At 30.3% G+C, this 23,438-nt stretch overlaps 1 protein-coding gene and 1 long non-coding RNA gene across 3 annotated transcripts in view; one reads left to right on the plus strand and one right to left on the minus strand.

Moving 5' to 3' along the window:
* LOC149989703 (uncharacterized) overlaps positions 1–14,699 on the plus strand; it is a 76,041-nt gene extending 61,342 nt beyond the window's left edge. Inside the window, exon 2 of the long non-coding RNA XR_016501877.1 lies at positions 14,120–14,699. This is a non-coding gene — a long non-coding RNA (uncharacterized LOC149989703). The remainder of the gene's footprint in view (positions 1–14,119) is intronic.
* Positions 14,700–19,231: 4,532 nt separating this feature from the next.
* Positions 19,232–23,062, minus strand: LOC112295731 (cyclin-A1-4). Of its 2 annotated transcripts, none has more exons than XM_024547628.3 (8): positions 22,394–23,062; positions 21,485–22,142; positions 21,183–21,331; positions 20,968–21,060; positions 20,706–20,839; positions 20,495–20,570; positions 19,998–20,393; positions 19,232–19,866 (listed from the first exon to the last, which is right to left on the minus strand). In XM_024547628.3, exons 2-8 carry the CDS (start codon positions 21,975–21,977, stop codon positions 19,798–19,800), a joined length of 1,410 nt encoding a protein of 469 aa, XP_024403396.1. In that variant the 5' UTR covers positions 21,978–22,142; positions 22,394–23,062; the 3' UTR covers positions 19,232–19,797. The 2 variants fall into 2 exon arrangements, with proteins under 2 accessions (XP_024403396.1, XP_090100680.1); XM_090244554.1 differs by having other exon boundaries at positions 21,183–21,334.
* Positions 23,063–23,438: the final 376 nt, after the last annotated feature.

Raw genomic sequence — 23,438 nt, forward strand, 5'->3', positions numbered from 1 at the left:
AATGTTATTTTTCACCAATTTCGGTTTGGAATGTATGAAATAGGATTCAATGAAACTTTTAACATTTGATATGAGTAAGTTGATTTACTAAGTGCATGTGCACATCGAAAAATATTTATGGTTGTTGTAAAGTAATTTTGTGAAGTGACATTGAGCACTGTAATTTTGTATAATCATTAAAAAAAAAGAAAAAATTATACTTAGTCCTATTTCCATGGTATACTCTTGAAATTACTCTTATATATAATGTAAAATAAGAAGTCCCATACACACCATGCAGGGCATTTAAGAGTACATGTATAGCATTTAAATCAATGTGGCAGAATTTAATACTCAATGCAGTAAAAGTCCTGTACAACATCTACAATATGATGCAACACAATCATCTATATAACATTATAATAAAACAATAGAGTTACAGTAAACTTCTGCATAGGAATACATCAAAGTATTGCTACCACAACTGTTTGGAAGTAAAAGGTCCAAAATGCTATCTTCTGGTAGAGATTAGGGATTAAATACAGAAATATTTTTAATAATGCACACAACTCCAAACTAAAATATATCATGCAGGTGATTGCAGAAGTGCATATTTTGCTCTATCCTACAGCAAACAAACATATTGATTTTATATCAAACTTTTGTCCTAAATCCACTAAAAGACATATGAACAATTGATTTAATATTTACTTAGGTCTTGTGATGTGTGTCATTATCCATGGTTATACAATAGCAACACATTAAATTGTATGAAGATTGAGATCAATACCAGAGATATGGTCACAAAAGAGGACCAATCCAGACTAAATTGGAAGTATGTGCATTATTACATGTGGCAACAAAAGGGAGGGAAAATATGTTACTTTCAAAATTAGTTAAAGAAAAAAGGATCACAGTGTTGCACAGTGACAATGCATATAGAGCTGCAGGCATTCAAACCTCTTATAGCTTTTAAGATAGCTGACTTCATTCCTCTTCCTGCTTCATGGAACCCCCAAGTTTTCCACACCTTTTCCAGCATGCCTGCTCAGAGTATTGTCATTCAAATCTCACACACACATGTACACACTGAATGCCATTATGTATATATTATGGTAGTAATGTATTCAGTAGAGCATTGCTTACAGGGCAAACTCACTGCACAGTCTCATATACCTTGTCAGGCCAAATCCAAGCTCAGAAGTTGTGTGGTAAAGATTGTATAAACATATGGGCAGTAAAAACTGTTTATTATACAAACATATATGTAAGGGCATCTTGTATTGGAGTGAAAGAGTTTGAACAAATGGAGAGAGAGCTGGACAAGGCTATAAGAGAGAGAGAAAGAGAGATAGGTCTTTCTCACAAGTGGGTTCTGCTGTGTTCTGTATCCACACATGATGAGGCCCTCTGTAAGAATCCATAGGAATTTGGGCTGTTGACCGGGTTTAGGGTTTGGTTATTGCCAGCCTTCTTCTTCTTCTTCTTCCCCTCCCATCCTCAATCACATGGGTTAACTAAGTGGGCTTGGCTTTGCTGCCAAGGCCAGGCTCAACCAAACTAAATTCACCCTGGAAAGGCAAGTAGAGAGCAGGGGTGAGAGGTGGGTTTAAGTCATTTCTGAGGTTTAGTTTAGTTTATGTATATATATATATAAATGTGGAGTTTAGTTTATGTATATATATATATATATATATGTGGAGTTTAGATATGGTATATGCCAGTTGGCAAGTGTGGGAACATGACACCTGGAGCTCATTCATTGCTCTTCTTGATTTCAAGGCACCCCACATTTGCTTTGGGGTTTTAATTGGGGTCAGATAAGAATGTGTGATGCAGGGATGATGATATTGCCAATCCTTGCAATCACACACAGCAACCATATGTAGGTGGGTTGTGGTGGAATCATTCATATGGGGTGAAAAGCTGTTTAGGTTTCCAAGTCACATTTGAGTTGGAATCATGGCATGACATGAAATTAAATGGTCCCTGTGTGCTACTCAACTGAAACTCAATGGGGGTAAGAAGGGTATGATAATAATAACAACAAGCTAAAAAAACAAAAAACAGTCCATTCTCCAAATGAGTGATACACAATGCTAATTTGACTTTTGCCTGATTGTGCAGATTCAAAATATATTCATTTGAATTTCAAAGTCAGCCAATCTGATAAGAGTAATCTGGCAATGGATTCAGAACAAACTAATATCTATCCTACAGGGTGATCCATAGCATTGTGCATTTTGTAAAAGTATTTGACATTATGATACAAATATTACAAATGATTAGCTTTTGTATGTATGAACAAGTTTAATGAAAATGCTTTGGAATAACCTACCCTTTCATACTGGGGTCCCAATGTTTTATCCAAATTTGTTGGAAAAGAAATCTTATCCTTCTATGTTTTTTTTTTTTTTTTTTTTTTTTTTTTTCCTCTTTTGTTCTGAATTTCTGGATTTTTATCACATATATATATATATATATATATATACATATTTTTTTGTCTGCAATGTTCTGCCAAAACAAATTTTAGAATAATGTGGGTTCCTTATATAATCCATAACATTACTATGCATTTCAACAAAACCTGGTAGTTCTTTTCCAATTGAGATTGGAGATATGTATATACGTATATATATATATATTCCCCACTCAGTTATAAGATGAGCCAATTTCAATCACATGAGTTGGAGATATGCAATAAACAACAATCCTATTAATTCCTAAAAGCCACAGCTTTCTCATGAAAAAACATTGATGCAAAACAAGGGATTTACTTGAGATCAATTACATATTAAATTCCAGATCATATCTAGTATTATTTCCATTTGAATGATGTGTTTTAAATTGGCTATCATATGAAGATCCAAAAACTAACAACATGATTTGATCTCCATATTATACCATTTCAATGAAACTTTTATTAGAACACCTAGTTTGTACCAAATTCATAGTATTGACTTAACACATAGACATCGTTGTATAGCAGTGGTCAAATTAAACAACAGTTACATACAAAATCCTAAACCAACTCCACATGTTCTCTCACTACACAAGTAGTATCATATGATTGGGGTAATTCCATAAGCTTAACTTTTCTATACTGTTGTCACAATTGAGCAGATAAAAAACCTCAAACAAGATAATTTCAAACCCAAATCCAAGAATTTCATACAAGAGTTTGGCAATCAAGTTTCTGTCATATGCTAACTTAGGGTTTAGATGCCATAATGGCTCAACTCCAGCACTGTTTCTAAGCTTCTAAAGATTTCAAGTTACAAAATTGTGGTTTGATGCTTAAGTACACAATTAGTGGTGTCTTAATGTAAGAGACTACAGGGTGAGCTCAATGTTGATGTGGCCACCTTCAATGTTCATCAAGTTGGGAGGCAATGGGAGCTGCCTTGAGAGCAATGAGCTGTCTGGCTAAAATCTGATTTTGTTCTAATGAAGAGGCTATACCATATGAGGGGGTGGAAGGAGGAGTGACAATAGTGGGGCATTGAATTGACTAATCAAAGTGGCTGCTTGTGTGCACCATAGTGTTGAGTATTAATTCTTTGAACTGCAATCAAGTGCTCCAAGTGGTTTACAATGTTGGGATTGGTGTAGAAGTTTTCAGTGTGATGGGGCTATTTTAATTAATTATTTATTTCCACTTAATATTACTCTAAAGAAAGTCTCTTGAAGCAAAGATTATTAAAAATAAAAAGTAAGACATGTTTTCCCTTCATATATTAAATTACTCAAGATTCTGTATTACAAGGAAAAATTATATTTATCTCATGTTACTGTTATGTACGCCTATGATATTCTAATATTTTTTCTCAATTGTTTGATACATTTACCCCCTCTTTTTCTTTCTTTTTTTTTGGTACACAAACCACGAGTAACAATCCACATATATATTGATATTACATATAAGCTAAATTTAAATGATTTCATCTTTTGAAATTCATCACGATATATGTTTTCAAAATGTCTACAACAACAAAAAAATAAATAAAATAAAATAAAAATGAATGTAAAATAAGTGCAACGAATATTATATGGATAAATATAATTTTTCTATGTAGATATTAATACAATGAGTAACAATCATGGAGAAGAAAGTTTTCCTTCTCTATTATTTTTTTATATATATTATTTTTTCCCCTTAAGTTAAATTTGTTCCAGATAAAGTTAAAATGCAATCTTCATTCCTTTTTTGAAAAAAATACATTAAAACTCCATTTAACATTAATTGTTTGTTATTTCTGTTTTCGAACTATGTATGAGTGTTTATAAGCAAACCACCTGAGAAATTTAGAGGTGCATGCAGTATTAGGAAGTGGGCAAACTGCGACCAAAAGGATCTCGATATTAATAAAAAAAAATTAGGGAAACAAAACGCAAAACGCAAAATGCAAAAGAAAACAGGACATATCTGGAAATCTTAACAGTCTGGCACTTGCCACACGACCACGTGGACATTGCGTTCACACCTGGACTCCAACTCATTCTAAATTTATGAGGGGCTAAGGTAAGTGAAGCCAACAACGGAAGGGAAGAAATTGCTTGTGTGGAAAGGGATAAAATCCAGCCCCTTTGCCCACTCAATATTCAGTAAGTACAAAGGGGACATGGACTGCAACGGGGAAGTTTTGGAATTAGAACTGACTGGTGAACCTCCTTTCATCGAGATTCATTCATCTATTTGTGCATCCATTCGTTCATCCATTCACCAATTATACAACAATAACAATAATAAAGTATACTTAGGGGGGTTGAAGGGCAATGGACAAAGGAAGGTGATGAATATGGAGATGTGGATCTTTGTGGGAGAGTGGGAGAGTGGGAGTTACAGTGTTAGCCAGGCTCTCCCTGCTTGCATTCAAGGGGGCTCTTACATACAAATCTATATACAAATTAATATGAAATGATAATAATAATAATAAAAAAAAATGGAGCTATGATGATCATATTAATATGCTTATGTCCAAGATCATTTGAACTTCCCAGTGCATGTGGCTGCTATTTTCATCCCTGCCATGTTCATCAAGTTTTTTCAGGCTCAGTGGAAGTTAGTGAGGATGAAAATCTCCCACCACTGCTCAAAATTTTTAAAATTAAACATACAAAAAAAAAAAAAAAAAAACTAAGTCTGAATTTGCACTGGATGAGAGAAAAAAGACATAGAAAAATGAGTTAGGTTAGCAAGATATTGGAATGAATAAAAAAAAGTTGAACTATTTCCATGCACATGTGGTAGCTCTCTTTTGGGTAATATTTTTGATAAAATTTATAATTTATCAAGTTCAAGATGCTATATTTTGGGGTGAGCACAATACATATTAAACATTAATAATTGATTTAACTGTCTCAACAAGACATAGTTATTATTAAGATAACTTTGCTTGTGGATTATATGAATTTAACAAAACAATATATATATATATATATATATATATATATATATTTATTCTTTGAAAAGGAAGTATCGAGTGGCCTCCATACAAGAACTATTGCCTAGAAAAATCTATGCAAATTCGTCAAAGAGCCATTACAAAGAAATTAAAAAACTCTCCAATCACGAGATGAATTATTCTCAAAAGTTGAGTCGAAACATGGATGAAAAAACACCAAATCAGTGTTAAATTACACGAGGTAATTAAACATTATTTTAGAATACCACAATATGGTGCTATTTCCCACAAAAATGTAAATGTATTGAGAATAATAGCAAATACTTTACATAGTTTTCTTTTCACTTTGCAAATAGATATTTCAAATTAAGTTGTTTCCTACAATATTTCACTTTGTCAATGCATCAGATAAACTCTATTTTTATTGTCAAATAGAAAAAAGAAGAAAATCGCACACACACACGTGTGTGTATATACATACAATTTTGGCTTTGTTAATTAATTTTTTGGTGTTCCATTTCCTTTAATTTCAAAAAAAAAATGAAAATGTCACAATCATGACCCAAAACGAATATAACATCAAGGTTGAGATGAATATGAAATTGCCATCGATGCCCAAATTGGGTGACTTAAGCAGCTTTATTGTCAGTCACCGCTCGTCAAAGTCATCGTCAACTGTATATCATCCATGTATGGATGTACGAATAGCTCCGTTGGATGAATAATGAAAACCTGAGGAGGGAGGGTCGTCCACCAAGTCTGCTTTAAAGATTGAGTTAAGATCAACGGGAGTTCACATTGTCAGTTTGCAAGGGTAGACTTGTTGAAGACCCTAAACCCTGTTTTATAATATATCATAAATGAAACATTAACTTAGAGCACAATTTTCTTTATGATAGTATTTACATGTATGTGTTTGTATATATATATATATATATATATATAACCACTTGGATTTAAAGTGAGTTGTATTTGTGTTTTTATTTTATAGATATAAGAGTTTCTATGAAAGTATACTCAAGTATAAAGATAATAAAAATAAATGATCAGTGGGTCAGAAAACTTAAATTGCAAAATTTGAGTTGATTTTTAAAATTTTAAGTTCAATATGAAGCCCAATGTAATTGGGTTTATTGTTGTTTATCAATATGAAAGTAATTTTTAAAAGGGCAAGTATCTGATTTAGAGATAAAGTTAAAATATGGAAATTTATCAGATTTTAAGCAAGAAAAGCATGATAAAGGTAAAAAGTGTTACGATTGATTTTGGTTGTTTTATTGAATTGCGAAATAATAAAAAACAATGAAAATAAGGTCTAAGTCTTTATGTTATTTTGAATTTAGTTTTTTAAATGTTTTGCATTACATAGATACAATAGAGAGTAATTACTGGTTGTATTATTTCTTTCTTTATTTATTTACAGAATGAAATTTGGGGGCTCACAACAAACATGAAATTTGGGACATAAAAGAAACAAGAGAAATCAGATTTTACTCATTCACAAGCACTCTTTGAATGCAAATCAGATAAAAACTCAAGATAGTAAATAAGATTTTGGTTTCTTTTAATTTAATTTTTAAAAATATATATTGCTTCATATTGTATATTATTATGCACGTTTAAATGTAAAATGGCATATTACTTGTATGTACCATGATAATAACTTGAAACAAGCTGTTACTATCATACTCCATTTTAAAAATCCTCATATGTTTTTTTTGCTTGTGAGTCAAGAAAATGCATCCAAGGTGTCATAGTATCAATCAAATACTTGTTGGAAAAACATAGTTAATTTTAATGTGTGATTAATCATATACCAATTCAACTTACAACATCAATAGCTACATTAGCTTCAAAGTTGGATTTATTTTTTAATGCTTAATTTTTATATGGTAAGTAGTATACTAAATTTTATGAAAATATATTAAACAAATTTATAGAGTATTCAAAGACCATCACTTATTGGGATTATCAATATCAAGGTCATAAACTCAAATTCTAGACTTGCTATCAAAATTAAAAATTTAAATTAAAGAAAATATTAATTAGGTAAGAACATCACATTACAAATTTATGTGAGGAATTTTAGATTGTGTATCAATTTTTCTATAAAATATTACTCAAAAAAAGAGAGTTCCTGTTTATGCTAGATACCAATAGGGACCCAATTAAATAATTAAAGAAATGTTAGCAAATAAAAACCTTCAATTAATGGTGATAATGTAATATACAAAATAGCTACATGCAAATAAAAATGAAAAATTCTATTTTATTTACAATTTAGCTGTATATTTTTTTCCAAAATACATTGAATTCTCTTAAACTCTACAAAAATATTATAATAAAGTAGGAAAACAAATTTTATGATAAATGATCTCATAATTAATCAATAATGGTAATTATATTCTTACATTTTAAAGAAAAATTCAAGATAAAATTAAAATTGGTTTGATATAAAAATAAATAATATCAACTAGAAATTGATATCCAAAACAAGAAATTTAAGTACACAGATTTTGGATTTAAAAAAATGTTGCAACTCTCTAATCTTAAATCTGAACAGACTATCACTAATTTCATCTAATTTTTTAGATAATAGATGTTTTTATCTAATTTTATCTAAACAAACTGAGTTATGTATTTTATAGACAATAGATAATAGATAATTAAATTTCACTTCAATAGTGAACATTATTTTTTTTTAAAAAAATCAATTTTTTTATGAAATGATTAAATATTTAAATGATTTTTGGTTTTTTTAAAAAAAGATCTATTATTGTTACTCTAAAGAACTTTCAAACTAAATATAAATAAATAATGATTTCTTTGTAAAATATTTTAATAACATAGAATTATATATACAAATAAAAATGACTATCTTTTATTTTTATTTTTAAAGTTCTACCATCAAAATTTGGCCACATTTTCAAGCTACAAATGTACTTAATCCATTGAAAATCCTAATTGATATTATTATTATTTAAAATGAAGATCACAAGAAAATTTTCAAACAATTTAAACTTTTCTTAGCATAACTTCTTATATGCATGTATAAATAATTTTTGTTTAAAAATATTTTAAAAATAAAATATCTTATCTTATATTATATATATACATACATACATACATACATGTACATATATCCATACATTGCATATTAGTAGTTAGATAAATAGGAGAAATATTTAAAAATGGAATTATTATCTATAAGTATTAAGTACTTCATCTTAAAATTAAATAAATACTGAATTTCAGTAATAAAATTTAAAAAAGTTACCATATAAGTTTTTAAACATACTATACTGAATTTTTAAAATCTATATTTAAGCTTCTGAGATATGATTTTATTATCAAATAATTTTTCAAATTTATCTTATAAAAATAATGCCATATTTCTTAAGAAAATGTAATTAATTGAAAATTATTATGTATAAGTAAAAATAGATAAAAACATGCTAGATAGATAATATTCTTATTAAGAAATATTATAGAAGTTCCTTGGATGTACAATAGATCTATAGATTAATTAAGATATATCTTGTGATTATGTTTATTCCTTCCAACACTTTTGTGTCATTAAAAAGTTGCTACAGTAACAACCTATTTTGTAGATATTTGGCCTACAAGCTCCATAGTCTACTAAAATTTCAAAATATTATTCTTCTTAGCTAGTATACATAAAGGTATGCTTAAGATTATTCTTAGTCTTCTCAATGCCTTATTCAATTTTTTTTTCTTAATACAAAATTATTACAGTTTTTATGTTTTCCATAATAGATATTTTAATAAGTGCTTTTATAACTTAATTATGTATCTTCTTTTCTTAAATTATAATTTTTAAACATTAATTAATTATACTGTTATTAAATTATTTTTATCTAAAACTATGATTTAAGTATTATAAAAGATTAAGATTACTATTGATTAATCAAAAAAAAAATACTTTATTTTTTTACATATTACATCAATTATTATGTTTTAAATATTTAAAAATATATATATTTTTAAAAAATTTGCATTAAAACTCCCAAGTTATTATAATTCTCAAAGGACAACAAAAATAAAGAATATAATAATATACAAGAAAATAGGTGTACAATACATAGAATAATATACAAGACAATTTATGCTTGCTATGCATGAGTGGCTTATAGAAATATAATCTTACCTATCAAAAAATAAAAATTAGTTTTTTAGAATATTTTAATGAGAACTGTTTCAAGTTTTAAAAATTCATCAACCAAAGATAACTTGTGATTAATCTCCAACCTCTTAGTTCAACAACCCAAATAAGTGCAATCATATTTATAAAAAGTTTATTCTATAGATATATATTTATACATGTATATATTTTGGTTCATATTTTTTTAAAGAATAAGATCTAGTATTCCACAACTTATATGTATTTCTAGAAAATTTTCAATACATGAAAAAGCATGATTTATGTATATATATATATAATCATTCTAATATTTTATAAAACAAATAATTTTTGTTATTTTTTTATTTTTTTTATTTTTTATGTATTTAAATTTGAATAAGTAGCAATCAGTATGAAGTGTGATGATATTTTACTTATTATTCAATATTTTAATATGTTACAAGATGATCAAATAATTTATTTTTAAAATTGGTTAATTTTAAAATTTAGAGTCAAACTACAAATTGTATTGTCAAATGCAACAATCAACTTTTTGAGTTCTAATTAGAAACTTGTGTAATGAATTTAAAAATTATTTAATTCTACAAAAAAAATTCCTACTTATAAAATAATAAAACAAAAATTTAAAGATGCGAAATATATTCTACAAATTTAAAGTTATTATTACAAAAGAAAAATTGTTAAGAAAAATATTATGCTTGTATTGAAAAGATTCTATTCAACATATTTAAAAATAAATCAAGAAATAGTAAGTAAAGAATATAGTTCTAAATAATTATTTTTTATTTTTATATAAAAGATATTATATATTTGGATTCTTATACGACATCATCTTATGGCAGTCTTCTATATTATCTTTAATATTTACTTATTTTTAAGGACATAATTATTTTATTTATTATTAATATTTTATTTAAATAAAATCGCTATAAAATCCTACTAACATAATTAGTTGTAAAAAATCATATTGATATTATGATGATAAATATTAAATATTTTATAACCAATTTTATTAATGTTTAAATAATTTTCAAAATAAATTTAGTATTCTAAATATTTAAATTATTTATTTATCTGAGAAATTAAATCAATCAAAATGATGTTAGATATTTTAAAATGTCATCATTACATTCTTTGGAGATAATGTATTTATATAAGCTGCAAATGACTAATATCATAAAATAACAAAAATTATTTATTTGCTTTCTCTTGAAAAATTTAAGTAATATAAGATTATACTCTAAGATTAATAGGTATAACATTTATATAATTCAAAATATTTTTTTAGAATATATTGTATTTAACACCAATGTATAAATAGATTAATTTCAAAAGATATAAATTCTTATAAATTAAGAATTAAAAAAAAAACATTATGTGATATTTAATTTATTTAAGAATTTTTTTACTTTTATAAAATAATCATTAAGTTTTTTCTATTAAGTTGTCATTCTACTTGTATTATGTACTTGAAAAATCAAATTTGAATCAAATATATTTGTAAAAACAACATTTTAAGTTTTAAAACTACTTTTTATTACAACTTATAGTTTATGGTACTTAGACATCACAAAGCTATTTCTTGGCAAGGTCATGATTTTGGAAAAAAAAGAAAAAGTTGAAAAAAAAATGATAGAAATAATAAGAAGTGAGAAACAAATAAAAAAGAAATAGATACAATAAAATAGAAACTCAAATAGCTCTTGCTAATTTTAAAGAGAGTAGAGAATCTTGAATCTAGACTTAAATACAAGAAATGCATTGACATGATTAAAGATGATTTCTTTCTTATCTTTAAATATTAGGTATCAAAAGAAGGTTTTTGTAGAAGCTTGCAAAAGATCTCAAGGCTTGTGAACTAAATGTAAAGTTGTAAGTTACTTCCAACTTGACTTCTTAAAAATATAAAACATACAAGAGAAGTTACTATAGCCATGTGACTTATTTGCAAAAGTCTAGAGATGTAATTTTTGTATAAGAAAATTCTTTGATCTTAATAAACAAGATATTATCTATCTAACATGTTTCTACTTACTTCTATTTATTTCTATTTATTTCTATTTTTTTATGTATTTCCAGTTATTTACTATATTACTTCCTTATTGTCAAAGAAATTCCATACTCACTAATCAACTTATTTTTTAAATGCATGTCATCTAAGATCCAACAAATAGTATTAGCAATAAACTATGATATATATATTTTGCTCAAGAGTAGTTGATGGATTTCTTACAAAAACCAATAATGTATCATACTAAGGTAAGAAGACTACCTAATTATTTGATTATTGTTGAGATCTTTATAACCACCTTTAAATAATATATCCTAAATACAATCAAATGTAATATTTTTGTCTAATTGTATTACTAGGAATTAAAAGTTTCTTCTTAGATTAAGATATTATACATATTATATCTTGCCATCTATTCAAGTAAGACATACTTCACTTAAAAATTATCATCTTAATTTGAACATTGTAAAGATTAAGACAATCTAAGTATTTTATTTGGAATTTTGAAAATAAAAAATCTTAAGATAATTCTATCAATTATAATTTAAAATATTATAGAGAAATATTAATATTTATTCATTTAACTTAATTATTCTTATTTTATACCATTTTAATAAGAATAATTGATTTTTCATATGATATATAATTTTGATAGAAAAAAATAAAAAAATAAAAAATTATGGATTTGCAACATTTTACATGGTTTCCATATACATTTATTAACATCATATATGTGCCAATGTATAAAAGTTTCTAATTTATTTTGATATGAGCTCAAATCTATGACTTCTTTTATTTCAAATTTTTGGTTTTTAACTTTTTTAATAAAAGTTGATAGATTAATATTTTCTTGGAATATTACTTGTATTATTAGATATGATAAGAAAGAAATAAAACACATAATAAATCTTTATCAATTATAAATATTTCAATAAATAGGAAATGAGATTAATTTATAGATGAATTATAAGCAAGCTAAGATTTTAATAATCCAATTTGTGACCAAGTCAATTTGTCTTGATATTATAGTAAAATAATTATAAATCATTATTAACTTTGAATGAAGGGTTCTCTTTTGTAAAAACATTTTCATTAGTTTTTTTGTTGCTTAAGCCTCTTTTACTTTGTATCTTCATTGTTGTGTGAAGTTCTACTATTCTACTTGCAAAATCTTTTGTTTTCAAATTTTTGACATTAAAAATGTGAAAATATTAGTATTATAGGAAAAAAACATAATTAAGATATATATATTTTTTAAATAAAAGAATATACTAAATTATTAAATTATTATTTTTTATTGATAAGATATTATTTTAACTATTTACTATGATAGTACATTGTAAATAATACTCTAATACTTGATTCACATGTTTTATTTCTTCATCAATTTGATGATAATAAAACTAAAGAAAATTTGTTATTAATGTTAAAAAATATCATTTAAAGTATTGATACAAATTAAAAACTTAGATTAGATATGATAAAATATCAATCCAAAGTCTATGATATAAATATCTGTATTCAAAAAAAAAAATCTATATAAATAATAATTCTTATACAAGGTACAAAATATTCATTTTCATTAGACAATCCACCATTATAAAAGCGGAATTAAAAATAATTGATGTTAGACGATTATTAATAAATTTTATAAAACAAAATAAATTAAGGTTGTTTTGAAATAGGTTAAGGTCAAAGAAATCTATAGAATTGGTGATATGGAGTCTTTTTTTCGAAAACAAGAATCACAAGACTGTATAAATATTTTGATAAATTTTTACAATTGAGGCTGCCAATTTTTTTTAAAAATAAGTTCTATAGTTTTGTTATATTTTTTAACATATAGTTATTAGAAATTCATGTCTAGTTGTTGAAAGTTCATGTTGTACTTGAAGTATAAGTAATTTTATTTTACCTTTAAGATTATGCCAAAGTCTTTCATGAAAAATAAAAAAAATTTAAGAAAAAAATAAAATCATCATAAATATTATTTTAAAAATATATTTAAATTAATATAATTAAATAATATTCATTTAAAAAAAATTCAATTAAAATTATGAATTCAATAGCTCAAAGATGCAAATAATTTCACTTTAAAAGAATCGTCAAGTATTGATCATTTGCAACATCTTTTTGTATTGATGCAAGATAAAAATATTTTCAAAAGGCATTTAAAAAGTATATTTATATATAAAAATATCTAACTTTAACTATAAATTAAGATAAAAAAATATTCCAATAAGCTTGGAAATTATTTTAAGCATTTATTGACATAAAATATTTAAGATTCTTATAATTAATGCAATCCATGATTTGATTAAAATTACTCTCTAAATTGTAATAGTATTCTTTAAATGAACTCATAATAGTAAAAATTTCTTTATTATAATTTTATAATTAATTGAGATTAGTTATAATTTATTTAAATAAAAATTATGAGATGAAGTCTAATATATACATATATCTTGTAATAAAAATATTTAATACAAAGACTAGTATTTTTTTTCTATTAAAATGCCTTGAAGATATTTTAATGGCATAAAATATGGGATGAAAATAAAGTTTTTTTTTTTTTTTTTTTTTTTTTTTTTTTTTTTTTTGTATATTTATTCTAATCCAATTTGATTTTTTAAGTTTAAAATATAAGTGAAGTAGCAACTTGGTAGAAATTCTTAATAAATATTTGATTAAATTTTATAAATTCTAAAAAATACTAAACATTGTATAAATATTTTAAAGTTTTTTGATAACTAAATTTGTTTTCTTTCTTATAATCCATTTGTATATCAACATTTGAAATAAAATAGACTAAATCTTCTTTTTATATATAATAAAGCATATATTTTTCTATCTTAGCAACTAATTTTGCAGCTCCAAGTTTTTGTAAAATAAAACAAACATGTCATTCATATTCTTTCATTCATGAAATAGATAGAAATGTTCTCAAATGACATAGAACAAAGTTGTTTAGAAATCCACAAATTGGATATTTTATCAAATGCTAGAAAAAAATTGAAGCAATTGTATGTCAAAAAGATCTAACCTTATATTTAAAATATCCATATTCTTTGATACATTCTACATAATATGATCTTTGTATATCTCTCTTAATATAAATATTAGCCTTCATTAATGAAGAAGCTCTAATATTAAAGATAAATCATAATAATTTAATTCTTTAGTTATTTACACATATTTTTAAGGATCTATCTTCTTCTAATATCACCTTTAATAATTACATTACTCCAAAAACATCTCTAGATGCAATCATTTGTCTATTATTAATTTTTAATATAGTTGATCAACTCTTCTTTATAAGTACTAATTTGTGTTGTAGAAAAAAGTCCTTGTTCAATAAACATGTTAAGATTGTAGTATTTTAAAGAATTTAAGCTAAAACTATAAAATTTGAAATTTAAATATTTATAAGAAAATTAAATTAAGATGTAGAATTTGATAGTAGAATAAAAATTATATTGAACAATAGTTTTTTAGAATTGTTTAATTGCAAGATTTTTATTTTAATCAAGAATTCATATTATTTAATTTTTTGTATTGAAGTATGTGCTTTGGATCTTAAATATATTTGATTTGATGGATTAATCTTGTATATTATAACTTTATTTTTTACAATAAAAATATATAATTTATAAAAATTATTTTTTTAGAATTAATTTCTTAAATTACGATATATCAATTTTATTAGGTTTGAGTCTTGGTAAAAAAAATATTATAGTTTAAAAATTTGTTGTCAATGTTTGGTTTGTCCTTCTACAGCCATATCCTTGTGGTTCACACCTTCAAAGAATCAATTATTGCATGGAGTTGTTAGAATAATTAATTGCTCTAATAAATTTTCTATTGATATTTTTGGTTTTATTTATTTTTAAAGACATTTAAATATTAATGTTCTCTCAATTTATATTACAAGTAAATTATCAAAAAATACAATTAAACGTAGTTTTTTTATATATATATATATATATATATATATATATATATTTCTTTTTATTATTTTTTCTAAATTTATAGACTAATAATTCTAAAAATAATTTTAAATAAAAATTTATAAATTTATTTCTATAGAAATTAAATAAAAAATTATATTTATAGATATAAATGTTTTTATAAATCATACTTTAGTATTACATTCGGATATTGAGAAAAATATAAGTATAAATAGAGCATGATATGTTGTAATTGAGGTTAAAATTTCAATCTTCTTCCATCAAACTTTTGTAACATATTGAACTTGGCTCATTTATTTGTAGGATTAATCCGCTTGTATTTATTTATTTTATTCAAATACAAATTTAAAGTAAAATTAAACTTTATTATTTATTTCTTCTATAGACATAATAAGAATGTTTTTAGAGTGGAGATTTCTAATAAGTTATATATTTGCTAAAAAAAATTAATTTTTTTTGGAGATTTAGAACAATTGCATATGTATTGTAACTTCTTCTAAGTGTAGCTTCTATTGTTTATTTTCTTCCAATTATAGATAATTTATTATTTAAATATATAGTATTAACAATTATACAAGTTAGATTCAAGAAAGGTGAAATACAACCTCTAAAAATAAATCATAAGTTTTACAAGAAAGATAGTTTTTTAATATAGATAATAAATAAATATTATTTTAAAGATAATTAGTTTTTAGGCATTTAAATACAATAAAATCTTATTAATAATGAAATAATCTGCTAAATTTTATAATTAATTAATTAAAAATCATAAAAATAGTAGTCTTATCAGATTATCAAATTTATGAGTTTAAAAAAAATCATAAAAAAGAAAAACTAAAATGACTATTATCAATTATAAAGAAACTATATAGTCTTACATTAAGAACATCACAAAAGAAGAAACAAATTGACAAAGTTGAAAATAATAACACTCTTGCTTCTAAATATATTAATTACTAAGAAGGTTCTTTAGACGCTTTCTAAAGACTAGAAAACTTATAGCCTACAAATAAAGTTGTAGATTGCTTATAATATAACTATTTAAAATTAAAAAATATGTATTATAAATTTTAATAGTAACACGAAACATCTATTAAGAACTATAGATCTAATATGTAACCACTAAAATATTTGTAAGTATTATAAAAAATATATTATTTACCTAAAATATTTCTAATTATTTGTATTTACTTATATATATTTAAGTATTAGAACTTATTTCATATCTACTTTTGAGAAACTGTGTTAGAAGCAACTTACAACTTTACATTTAGTTCATAAGCCTTTTACTTCATAAGCCTTTGGGGTCTTTTGGAAGCTTCTACAAAACCTTCTTTTGATACCTAATATATAAAGACAAGAAAAGAATCATCTTTAATTGTATCAATGCCTTTCTTGTATTCAAGTCTAGATTCAAGATTCTTTATTTTCTTTGTAATAAGTAATAGACATTTGAGTTTCTATTTTCTTGTACCTATTTTTTTCTTATTTGTTTCTCACTTCTTGATTGGTTTATTAAAGTCTTATATTATTATTATTTTTAATAAAATATCAATTTATAATTAATTATAATCATGTAAATTAATTATAAGTATTAAAATCAAAACAGAATCATTATGTTTTCTATATGTTTTTAATCAAACATTGTGATACCATTAGACTTTATAAAAAGAAACAAGTACAACCATGTATTCTTAATATGTATGATAATTTAGAATCTAAAATTTAAAAATGTGGTATATATAATATCTAAATAAATTAGAATAATATGTATATTGGAATAGATATTATATTAGTAAGTATAAATTGGAGTTATTTAAAATTCTTCTAAATGTGTCAAAAACTATTTGTACTTTTTATTGGTAATTTTTTAATATAAATAATTTATATAACTATTTTAAAATAAATTTCTTATACTAACTTTCTACACTAATTTTTCTTAAAAAATTATAAAACATGTCTATATTAAATAAAAATTATAAATAGTTATATAAGTTAATTATATGACTTTTTTTAGATGAGCTATTGATATATATATATATATTTTTTTTTGTGATGAGCTAAATACCATAATTAAAAAAAAAAGTCCTTGTGTGTAGTATTACAATTTGAGAAGGATATTAAATCTAATAAAAAAATAAATATATTTTCTAATTATATCAAAATAGATTTTAATATTCATAATATTAATAGATATCCTTCTAACCTAGGTGTACAAAATTATTAATGGCTTAAGAATCATTCAACCATCTTTGTGATGAGTATAGATTAAAGTTTGTGATTGATACCATTTAATAAATCTTAAATTTTATTAACTTACAAAACAACTTAACTTTTCATTAAGAACCTATTTCTAAATAAATATTCTATGTAAATTAATTCAAATGAAAAAAAATATAAGAATACATTTTAAACTTAAAAGAAATCTATAGATCTTCATAGATATACTACATGGTTATAGAATCTCTCTAAAAAGTATCCTATTCTTAAGAAGCTAATATAAAAACAATCTAAACTTTGAATAGTTAGTACACAAGCTATATGAGCTTTAAAAAAACTTACATTCACTTCTTATTAATTATTCTATAATAAAATATATCTAAGTCTATTCTCAATCTTGTCAATGTTTTTTTTGTGTACTTGTGTTAGTTAATGTTTGCCTAGTATCAACATATTTTACAACAATCATTCCAAATAATTTGTATTCTAAAAATACACACTTATTTTTTTTATATTTTTAAAAAATTATATGTGTACTAGATCTATTTTTTTCCTCAATGGTAAAATTTGTCAGAATCAATGTCAGTAGAACATGAAACTTGTGAGTACCAATTCTATTTAACATGCACAAAGCTTAGTTACTATTAAGATCAACAAATATAACTACACAACAAATGAATAAAGTAAAATACAAGCTTTAGTAAAACAATACAAAGATTTAAATGAAATGTTATATTTTCCTATTTGAAGAATTGCTTTGATTGTTCACTCACAACATTTTGTATTTCTAAGTGTATAAGCTTGCAAAATTATCTCCAGTTAGTCCAAATAGCAAAGACATAAAATAAACACTGCATGTATACAATATGTAAAAATCACAAACATTACATATTAATATGTACCTATATCACACATACGTAGTGAATTTGGGTGCACCTTATATATCACCAACATGCACAAATTTACACTAAAAACATAACCATTATAGCTACCCAAAAATTATCCATGATGAACGCGCAATCTTGCACAGATAAGTTCTGAACAGACAGATATTCCATGCTCACACAATCTCCACCTTTTGCAGCTAATGTAGCTACAAGTTACTATGGCAGTCATTTTCAAAATACGTAAAACATACAGACTATTATTCACTCCTATAAAACAAACTGTTCCCCAAAACGGGACTCATCATACACCAGCACCAGTTCACCTCATGCATGCACAGGCTCAGACCCCACTGTATCTTGAGGGCAGCTTGTCCAACGATCAGAAAATTATGAAATCCCAGTAACAGCATACCCCATGCCCGACAACGTGTGCAAGCCGCACCATTCATTACCAAATCGACTGCCAACTCTGCTTCAAGCACCAGACACACATACCCTCCCCATTTCAAGCCACCGCATCATTCATCTCTCCAAACGCTCACCTCCAAATCCGAACACACCCAGCCTGCACTCGCCCTGCCCCAAATACTCGAGTGACCTTCATTTCAAAATCTATTCCTGCTTTTCACTATCAATTTTATAAAAAAAAATGTTTCTCAAATGCTCTCCCTGGAGTTTACATATTATTACACTCTGGCCTTTTGCCCCGCTGTGGTGCTACATTCTGCTGCCTGCCACCAACCTCCCAACTGGAGCACCACTACCAGCCAAATGCACAAGCCAACGCTGCGTCCTCTCGTCCGCCGTTGACTGGCCTGCATGGCTGCATGCCACACCTCAGGCTCCCATGTGCCGCGGGCGTGACATCTACAACCGCTCCCCTCCGATGCCCACAACTTCCATCGTCACTCACCACGACCCGCCCTCCAACCGCTTCCCTTTCTTTCACCCCGCTGCCCCACCCTCCGACCCTGGAGCTTGCGACGTGCTTCTTTCCAGGGCGCACGCTCCACAACCCGATCGCGCTCGTGAACAATGCCGCCATCTTCGGCGCTCTCACAACATCCACGCATATGCACAATCCTAGTCTTACCGTTCCCCCTTGGTGGATCTATGCTCTTATTCTTCGCCGCACCTCCACCGCCACCCTACTCGTCCCCGCTTCTCATTCCAGCTCCCGGAAGTACTCCTCTGGAAGCAAGGCTGGTGGAACCAGGGCTGCCACGCACTTGAACTGCAAACCCCACACATGCTCACGTTAGACCGTCTGTCCCCGACATTCCTCTCGCCTCACTCCGACCACTCCGCCGCCATGCAAACACCCACCCGACGCACAAACGCCAACCTCCTACGCCGCTAACCCACCTTGTGGTGCCTGTACTTCTCTCGAACCGCAGGAAGTGTGCACCCCCTCGTATTGCACTGCAACTCGTGCATGGCCCTCACACACTGCTCCAGTTCTGATGGCCTGTACCCCGTGTAGTGCTGCAATGTGGCGTCCCACGGACGTCTCGACGAGTCCAGCGTCACTCTCGCCAAATACGCGCAAGACGCGGCTATCATAGACGGCAGGAATGGCAAGAACCCGTACTCCACAAGCGTCAGCTCCGCCAGATAGTTCCCCAGAAACTCCAGCACCAGCGCCGGAGCTTCGCAACCTGCTTGGGCCGCTCTGATGAACCGTCTCAGGAAGCTCTTGATCGTCGGAGTCGTGAGCTCGAACTTCAACACCCGGAGAACTCCCCTCTCCATCTCCAACACCTGCACACCTCCACATCACACCACTCATCATCTACCCCCACATCACCCGCGCCGCACCTCATCCCACCAATCATCGATCACCAATCACTCACAACCCCCACCTCTTCGCGCCCGTACGTGTTGTCCGTGATGTAGCAGAACTCCTCTACTTGGGGGGCGCATATCTCCTCGTACTTTCTGAGCACCACTCACCAACACCTCTCAGCACACCAATCAACAAACAACGCAACCATCCCCTCGCCTCACACTCTCCTCCAATCACCCACTTCCTACCGCAACCGCGCAATCCACAAACAGTTTTGCGTCACTCACGCAGCGATCAGCATGCAAGCCACACCCAGCAGCTGAAGCCGTTGTCGGGTCACCACATGTGCAGAAAGGTATCGATCGATGCACGACACCGTCAGGTACAAAGTGTCGGGCACAAGCTTGTATTCCTCCGCAACCTGTGCACCAATACCCCGCCTCAGCATCACAATCCACCACCACGCACACACACACCACACAATTCGCAATGCGCCGCTCGCCGATCATCAAAACCCACTCCGCACCAATGCACCCCCAACATCCTCACCTCAACCAGCCAATCCACCAGAATTCCTCGCATGCTCGGGTTGATGTCCTGTTGCATCGACTCCATGAAGTTCGCCGATGGCCGCCTTTTCATCTGCGCAACCACCGCACTCTCCGTTCCGTCATTCTGCTCACCCACTACCATGCCCTCTGAGCCCTCCGCCCACACCCTGCTCTCCAACCACTGCCCGCGGGGTCCAGGGTTTAGGCTCTCACCTCCGCCATTCGCAGGTGGGCGTAAATGTCCGTCGCGTACGTCGTACACATCTGAGGGTCCGAGTGATCGTTGTCGATGTCCTCATACCTCGATCCCCCGCTCGACCGCTCTCGCGATTCCGTGCGTCTCTTCCCGCCGAACAGGTCCCCTGCTTCACCACAGGATCCCACATTCTCAATTCCCACACACCACGCACCGCCAATCACCACCACAATCTCACCCCACCACCGACATCCCCCATTCAATCTCACAATCCCACAATCTCACGTCGTCACACTCCACACTCCTCTGTCGCCAGTACCTTGCTTCGTCCGATCCTTCGCCTCTTGGGATAAGCGCAGGTTCTGCAAAGTTCGCCTCTCCAAAGACGCTATCGCTTCCGACTCGCCCCTCGGAGCACCATCAGTCCCACACACCAACACCACCTCCTGTTCCTTTCCCTTACTGGACACCTGGGGCACCTTTCCGGGACACACATTCTCATTTCCTTGCCCGCTCTGCGCAGCTTCCAAATCCACGCCCTTTCCGTCACCCGCCCCACCGATGGGCCTCCCACTTCCACCAACATTCGACTGGTTCGAGATGTCCGAAAGAGCGGCACGCTTCCTAACCGGCTGCGCACCGACGGGTTTCTTACAGTTGCCGACACTACTCCCAGGTCTCGAGCAGCTGTCTTCCGTGGCCGAGCGTTTGGCTGCTGCTCTCGTTCGCCTCGCCTCATCCGAGGCCGTCCCCGAGCCAGAACCAGGAGGACGCGGGCGCAACAGTCTTGCACTATCCAGTCCACCTGTCATCCTCAACTCGCGCAATGTCGGGCCCCGGACAGCCTCACGCAGCGGCAGACTACGGTGAACCACGCATGACGAATTTCGCCAGCCGCTTCCTTGCAGCCCCTAAACGAGCACTACAGGACTCTATGAATTGCACATCAAATGTGCTGGATGCTTTTGGAGCTACCACTGCAGTGTATCACAACATTTGAAAGCAGAACGTTGGTGCACAAAACGGTTACGGTATTATCGTTAAATGTGGCAAAGAAATTGGTCTGAGGTAAGCGTCTCGGATTGGAATTATTGTATTCAAGGAAATTGTTCAACCCTTCACAAGGCACTCGATCTGTTGAAAATAATACTACCAGTGTACTTCAAATTGCCGAGAATGATTGATATATAGGTTGTGGACTGAACTAGTTTTAGGCCTTGCATCTAACCTCGTGCTGGTGGAAGCTGGCACCATGAACGCTGTCACGAGCTACCCAGGACCCGCATTTGATGTATCGGTAATGACGGCAGCGATGGTCGATGTCTCACTCACCCAAAAGTCCTGAGCTAGACTTAATTCTCGCTGCTTTTCTCCTGTCTCACCTTCTTCGCAGTCTACGATTCGTGCAATGCGGACAAGCCACTCGCCACATGACGAACACTACGATCGCACTCACCACAATCCGCCACCTGGCTGCACAAATGCGACAAGTCCACCCTGTCGAACCTTTCTAACAGCTACGACTCCACTCCTTCCCGACGACACCACAAATTTCTCTACGTTGCAATGTGACCCCAACAGGACAACTCTCCTTTATCTAATGCGGCAGATCATTTCCGGCACGACTTTTCTTAAGAAACATGTTCAGCAACAATGTGGCGACAACAGAAAGCTCCTGACGCTTCCTGCGGATCTCCACTTTAGGGCCGTCGCCCATCATTCCTACATTGCTTGAACAACAACAACAAAATACCAAAACGAAACTACGACAAGACTGGCTTTCCTACTTGGCACATCAATAAGCGACGACCGGTGAAGATGGACACCGTCCATCTGAGAAGTGCAGGGATTGTGTGCGAATGCAATGAGTGGCGGAGTGTCCGCTCTGGGCGTTGGAGGTGTAAACCTGAGCAGATTAAAATTGGAACAGAGGCCAAAAAAAAACAGAGTGGGATGGGGAAGAGCAAGGAGACGACGGAGCGGGAGGACGGAGCGTGCCGTTACGTCTTGTCCCGTTACGTTTCTCGTTGGGTTGCCCGCCGGAGCGGCGAGAGGACGTCGGAGACGGACGGGGGCGGGGGCTTGGGCGGGGCGAGGAACTGAATGGGCGTTCAAATGGGCCTGTGCACCGGGATTATTAGCCCCCGCCCGCCGTTTCGGTTCAAAAAGGAAGGCCTCGCTTCCACACTTCCACACCTTTTTTCCAAAACCTTACGTGGCATCGAACTCCCTGCCATGTCAGCAAGATGCCATGTCATCAAGCCTTGTAATGG

This window comes from Physcomitrium patens, chromosome 2 (genome assembly GCF_059467195.1).
Source record: "Physcomitrium patens ecotype Gransden chromosome 2, ASM5946719v1, whole genome shotgun sequence".
Taxonomy (NCBI): domain Eukaryota; kingdom Viridiplantae; phylum Streptophyta; class Bryopsida; order Funariales; family Funariaceae; genus Physcomitrium; species Physcomitrium patens.

Coding starts and splice junctions, on each gene's coding strand:
- LOC112295731 (XM_090244554.1), bottom strand. CDS start 21,977: ATGACAGGTGGACTGGATAGTGCAAGACTGTTGCGCCCGCGTCCTCCT. Junction 20,840..20,967: donor TGGTGGATTGGCTGGTTGAG/GTGAGGATGTTG, acceptor ATTGGTGCACAG/GTTGCGGAGGAATACAAGCT. Junction 20,394..20,494: donor ACACGTACGGGCGCGAAGAG/GTGGGGGTTGTG, acceptor GGAGGTGTGCAG/GTGTTGGAGATGGAGAGGGG.